Below are 6,772 nucleotides of genomic sequence, written 5' to 3'. Positions count from 1 at the left end.
ATCTTAACCCAGAAGACCGATAAAATTAGACGAGGGATGAATAAACATATTTGATGACTGATAGACCCAAGTTTTTCTATCCAAGAAATGTGCATATCCACCTTAATCAAACTACATTTGATTAATTAAACCTGGACAATGAAGAAACACATTTGATATATTGAACTTATAAAAATAGACACACATCCATAGTCAAGAAAAAAATAAGGTCCCGTTTGTTTCTCATTTTTGTAAGAATGAAAATGAAAAATATAGTCGTTACAAGCCCCACACAAAAGATTAGAATTCAAATTTAGTAGTTTGATGTAATAAATAACGATCATATTTTTCATTTTAATGGGGAAAAAATGGGAAACAAACGGAGGCTAAATGTGTCCTAAATTTCAAATATTAGTCAACCAAGACCCATGTTCTTTCTTCCAAGAATGCTGAGAAAATGTACATCACCTATAAATGCATTCAACAAAAAAGACTGGACATGAGAATTGATACGTAGTACTAAAGAAGAAAGGAAATCCAAAGCTCACTCCGACATTTTAATCCAAATACTAACCGACCAAGGCCCCCTTCTATTATTATTATTATTATTATTATTATTATTATTATTATTATTATAAGATGTGAAAAGCCAATAACCTACCATGGCTCCACCTGTGTTTTCATCTTTTCATTTGCACAAGCAACCACCTGGGCCTAGAGATTTGATATGCAAACTACTTTACAAATTTGACCTTGGAATTTTGGTTCGGTGATTTGAACAAGGAACAAAAAGGTCAACTGTAGTTCATAAATTCTTTGTGGCACTCGAAAAGGAGCTTGACTAACGAGGGATGCAATAGGTTGGTATCGATATTTTAAATTAAACTCAAGTGGTGAACCAAAAAGAACAGTGGTATTCATCGTTAGCATTAATGATCACCGGACTGATGGTAAGATCACAACCATATTGTCCAATGAAGTTGAAATGCATTTTTAACATCACCCAAGTTTGTTCAATGGTCTTGAGCTAATTACTGGAAGAAAAAAACTGAGTCAGTATTTAAAAGAATTAGACAAAGTCTTTTGTTATTGAATGATGGAAGTTACTACTCGCATATCTATTAGAAAATCCATCTAATCTTCTCGTGCATACATACATAAGCAGAAGACAATCCACTATTGGTTGTAATCTTGATATATCAAGTCAAGAGGACAATAAGCGAGCTCCTATCACTGTGAAAGTTGCGGATCTCTTTGCCTCTTCTATCTTCCTTAATAAAGAATTGCTCCACCATTTCAGTAGCTCCCTAGGTTTCTGCACCTTTCTTAAGCTAGATGTTAGGATAACTTCACCAGCCAAGGTCTCCACAAGATGTGGTGCCCGTTGGTATCTGTCCCCTCGTTTTGAGCCTTACACCTCTCAGACCGAACAGAGCCTTATGCCTGAGGCAGCTCCTAACTCAACAAGCACCAAAACCTAAGGGTATAGGGTCCATGTGATGAGGTTATAGTATTAAATCTTTACCCACACAACTAAAAAACTTCCTAAAGTAGAACCAAAGGAAGCTCCGTGATGGTAGTCTTGTACCCACCTTCATTTTATTCATTAGACAATATAATAATGGACTTATTGTTACATAGTAACATACAGGTGATGATCAGCAGTGCTGATAGATAGCATTATTTACCGAAAAAAGATAAGAGAGTCCAAGGTACCAAATCACAAAAATAACACGTGCATACATGTAGCATAATAAATTTACAAAAATAAGTTAATCTTCATCAACATAAAAACAAAAATGTATCAGTAATCAAACATTAAGGTTTTGCGATGGCAACAATAGTCATGACAATACATCAAAGTACATGTCAAGGTTTAGTAAAGTACATGTCAAGGTTTAGTCAATACTGTGCTGTCTGATTTTCTCATTTTCAAAATATCATAATATCAGGAACTGAAGATGAGAGTTAAAAGCTCTAGAATATGTTAATATAGTACTGTTATGATATGAACTATAGACTTCAATATACATAATGTTAGATGGGGGTGGGGTGGCAAGAAAAGGTAACATGAATGCAGAGGCATGATATAATCTTTTTATAAAGGTCTTCCAAAAGAAATTATATAACCTTGGGCATCCAATGCTTTCAGTTACTTATCTTCTCGATTGCAGAATTGCTTGTCGAGGTAACAGTTTCATTTTGTGCAACAATTGTATGAATCATAGTCCATTGCTCTTTTCATTCCAACCATTAATTTTCTCGACTCAAGTCCAGTCATCTCTTGTTCCTCGTAAATAGTTTTCTCATCCTCCACTTGGCCATTAGTCTCGTCATCTAGAAATAAAATCAGGTGCAAGAATATACATTAAGATCAAAAAAATTCAGCTCAAGAGGGAAAAAAACCATATAGCATGAGCAGGACTAAAATTCCTGGTGACTAACTGAAAATATACATAAATAAAAAGGGGAATGGAAAGGAAAAGTTTTCCTGCCTGAGGCACTACCTAGTGAAAATTCTGTGAGACGCTTGACACAATCCTTGAGTGCTTGGAGCTCAGCTTCTTTCTCTTGGAGTTTAGAATGTGTCGAGTGCAGCTCAGTCTCCAGCTCGACTATTTGGCTTTTCTGTTGTTCAATGAGCAAATGAGACAATTTTGTATCCAGTTCAGATGGCACTACTCCATTGAATTGCATTGGATTTGAGTTCTGGTAATCTGCTTGGAGATATTCTTCAGCCAACACTTCAGCCTGCTCATCATGGATCAAATGTTCCTTGTGAAATTCTAGGTTATGAAAAAAGAGATCTTATTTTCCATTTCTAACCACAATATATTTTACGAATATTAGTGACCAACATAAAATTTTTGGAGAATTGTGTATTCGTACAAGTATCAACTGGAAAAACCAATGGATATATCATCACTAGTTTCAAATTCCCCCTTGCATAAATTAACAATAGAATGTGCAAACAATGACAATGCATATTACAGGTCAAGATCTAAACTGTATAGTTTAACTATCTCATGCTATGTTGGGCCTTAGGACCTGTTTGGCATTGACGCTATCATGTTCCTAACAAATGCCAAACCTACGTATTCTAATTCAACAATCACCGAAGTTTCTGTTTTAGCTGAGAAAATTTAAAAATTAGAAACAATCACAAGAAACACCATTTCTTGTTTGCTACATTAACATCCTCTCCAAATGAAACGCAAAAGAATGTGAACTACTTTTTCTTCTTTATATCTGCAATAATAAACCATAAACCAAGTGGCCGAAACTGTCACGTGTCTATTTATCTCAAGGAATGTAAAAAGGGATAATGAATATGAAAGTTTACAGGGCATAACTCACATAATAAATATCTGTTCGTCCTTCACCCGAACCTTCTGTGGTACACCAAGGAAGTTTTTGCAGTTCAGACTCGAGCTCTGCTTCCAGCTGATCCATTTCCAGCACCTCGGGCTGCTGGTCTTGGTCTTCCTTTAGATCCAAACTTGCACCTTCACCTTCCGCGGTTAAAGGAAATGCTTTGACAATATCCCTGCCGTTAGTCAATAATCGTCCACTGTAACTTCCATCAATATGTATTTTATTTGTTGCAGCTTCGTTCTGAGAAATTGAATAATGCAGATGACGGGAGGCTTTCCTTCTAGATATTTCAGCTTTTAATTCTTGTACAACTTTTGTAGTCTCATCCATTGCCGAGTTCAGCCTAATGATTTCAGGCTTTCCACTTGACATCATGTACATTATTCCAACACCAATTCCCCAGCCAAAGGAACCGTCTGAAAAGGAAAGCAAAAAACAAAACAAGAAAAAACTAAGCCTTAAAAGGTAGGTGCCAATAACAAATAGACCGCACAGGTGATATCAGCTACGACATTATATTTTAATATGTGAGAACTATAACCAGTTTTACACTGAAACCAGTGCTTAAAGTTTATTTAAAAAAGAAATATATTAAGCAAGAATGTTGTAGGAATAGAAAAAAATATCATTGGATAATTTCTTATTCCCATATTTTCCTTCTTCCTATCTATGCATTAATCTCTACTTGTGCAAAAGAAGAATGTCATGCCTAGAAGAGTTAAACATGAGCTCAAGGATCTTTCATTGGGAATGATCAGGTCCATATGCTTATTTCGAGTTCAGAATGAAAATTTGAAATCTGCAAAAGACATTACCTAATCAGTATATTTTTTCATTGCAGTTCAGGGAGCACATTGAAGACATAATTCAAATAAATTTGTAGCCTTTCTAACATCTCAATTATTTCCGGCTTACACGAGAGAGTTTATTAGATCAATATACTTATTAGCCCTAAGAAACAAACACTTCACGACACTAATTTGTTCAACTTTATCAGCCAACAGGGAATCTATTAACATGGGTTTGTATAAATAAATTAATGCTCTCACATTTATCTATATATTTACAAGAGAAAAAAAAATACCTTTTGAAGCACAGGATTCACATTTTCCTGGAGCATTTTTTCCCGTTCTTCTCTTCTTCAAGCAAACAGAAAATCTTTTTCCGCTCCAATTCTTCCTCTGACCCACAGACCCGCATCTTCTCTCCATTTTCCCACCACCAATTTTCTTAAATCCACCCCCCATTTTCTTCATCAAGTTCTTAAACTCTGATTCGTGACTTGAAAACCTGAAGATTGATCCACCATTATCTACCACCTCACTCTGAGATTCATTTCCATTTTCTTGGACGGGGGCATTGCTGGGAAACACTGAATCTTGGGTGTGTAAATGTTCACTAAAACTTTGATAATCTTGGATTTTATCAGAGTTTTGAGGATTTTGTTTGGAATCAGAAATGGGTTCATCGGGGTTCATGAATTTCTTGGCTAAAATCCCAGATCCTGCTGCGGCAGCTGCTGCTAAGAGAACTTGCCAAATTTCAAAACTCAAAGGCGGAGACTAGCACAAGGGTACGAAATTTGAAAAGAGTGAAAATGGAAGTCCTGAAATCAGCATTCAAGAGAGAGAGAAGGGAGTGTAATGACTTGTGAGATTCTGAGGGAGAGAGTCCGCTGCTGAACACTGGTCTCGTATTCACGTGACCGTGTCATAATGCACGCGAGCAATGCCATGGGCTTCTTGCTTTTGAACGTATTTTAAATTGGGGGGAAATTTTCACTTTTCAACATTTCTTGCCCTAATTTGCACGCTATTTGACCTATTACTCTTTTATTTTTCTTTTTATTATGCAGCTATTAATGGGTTTTTTTTTTGTTTTTTTTTTTTTAGAAAATGGATTTTGAAATGGAAATATTTTTTATTTACGTATAAAATATTTTATTGTAAAAATATATGTTTGAAAATGAGTATGAGAAAAAATAATTTTTATATTAGCGATTGTCAAACAAGGACTAAAATGAAGATGCCTTGGAAGTTCGTAAGCATTCTAATCATATATGATTTTAACTATTAGGCTATATTTGATAGCCCAATTTTTTTCATGAAAAATGGAAAACAAATTTCAACTACCACTTTTGACCTATTTGATTGACAAAATTTTCGAGGAAATTTATTTTCCCACTTTAGCCACGTCAACATTTCCTTAGTTTTCATGGCTTTTCAATTTGGTTTTCCATTTTTTATTTTTATTTTTATTTTTTTTGGTTTTGGCAGTTGAAACAAATTTGAAGAACAGTTGTAAAATAGAATATCTCTTAAATTGACAATTTTCATGTAAAATAAAGTCAAACAAACACCAAAAGATTGATAATTTTTTGATATTTTTTATTTCTTGAATTTTTTTTTATTTTTTTTTTTTGCAATGGAAACAAATTCTAGAAACAATTGTAAAAGAGGATATTCCTTCAATTGACAATTTTCATAAAGAACAAAGTCAAACGAACACGAAAAGACACTATTATTTCAATATTTTTCAGATGGGAAATTATACCATTCAAATACAATAATTGACAATTCACAGCAAAACAATTTCTAAGCAATTCAATTTCTTAAGATTTGTTTTATTTCCATCTAAATTCTATCTTTACAACCAAACGAACCCTTAATTCTTCAAAGTTCTTGTAACGATAGTATGAAAGGAGATAGTAGTAAAAACCTCAATTGATGGTCTGGAAAAAAAATTATTATTATTATTACTTTTACTAATAACTCGTATCACATAGTCATCTAATTTATTTATTTATTATTATCATTTTTTTTAAAGGTGGGGACTACAATGGATATTTGCCCTAAATAGGTATAGATGGTTATAATCATATTGTTAATTTCATATAGTTCAACAAGTCCATTTCATGATTTTGTCCTTGTTTGAGTTCCATTTTTCAATCAAAATACATTCTTAAACAGTGATTTGACATTATTTCTACCACACATTATTCAATAAAATAATATTACACGCAAATAAATTTTTTTTTTTTTTTTAACCACACATTTCTCATCAATACACTATTCAAAAATTTATTTTCTTCACAAAAATGAGGCTCAAACGAGGGCTTTATGAATACTTTAGTCTCCCTCTCTCTATAAATCAATTTCAAGTCTTGGGATTCATTGGTGCAACTATTGTTACTAGAATTTTCATCGGTATTTTTTTCCCCCAAAAAATTGTTACGAAAAAGCTATTGATTATTTAATTGTCAATCAAAAAGTGATATGAAATTAGACAGTCTGGAGCTGCTGCTTCAACTTATTTTAAACAAAAATAGAGCTGTTGTCTTTGACTGTAGGCCCCACCTGTGAGAGTTGCACTAAAAAATGAACAGTAATAAAAATCATTTTTTTGTCCAAAAAATGGG

At 33.6% G+C, this 6,772-nt stretch overlaps 1 protein-coding gene across 1 annotated transcript; it reads right to left on the bottom strand.

The window, feature by feature from the left end:
* Positions 1–1,876: 1,876 nt before the first annotated feature.
* On the bottom strand, positions 1,877–5,089 carry LOC111391723. Its single transcript, XM_023016972.1, has 5 exons — positions 5,003–5,089; positions 4,439–4,916; positions 3,337–3,770; positions 2,487–2,730; positions 1,877–2,316 (listed from the first exon to the last, which is right to left on the bottom strand). Exons 1-5 carry the CDS (start codon positions 5,087–5,089, stop codon positions 2,177–2,179), a joined length of 1,383 nt encoding a protein of 460 aa, XP_022872740.1. The 3' UTR covers positions 1,877–2,176.
* Between the last annotated feature and the right edge of the window lie 1,683 nt (positions 5,090–6,772).

Source organism: Olea europaea, unplaced genomic scaffold (assembly GCF_002742605.1).
Source record: "Olea europaea var. sylvestris unplaced genomic scaffold, O_europaea_v1 scaffold83, whole genome shotgun sequence".
Taxonomy (NCBI): Eukaryota; Viridiplantae; Streptophyta; class Magnoliopsida; order Lamiales; family Oleaceae; genus Olea; species Olea europaea.
The sequence above is the reverse complement of the archived record's forward strand: the minus strand, read 5'-3'. Positions and strand labels throughout refer to the sequence as shown.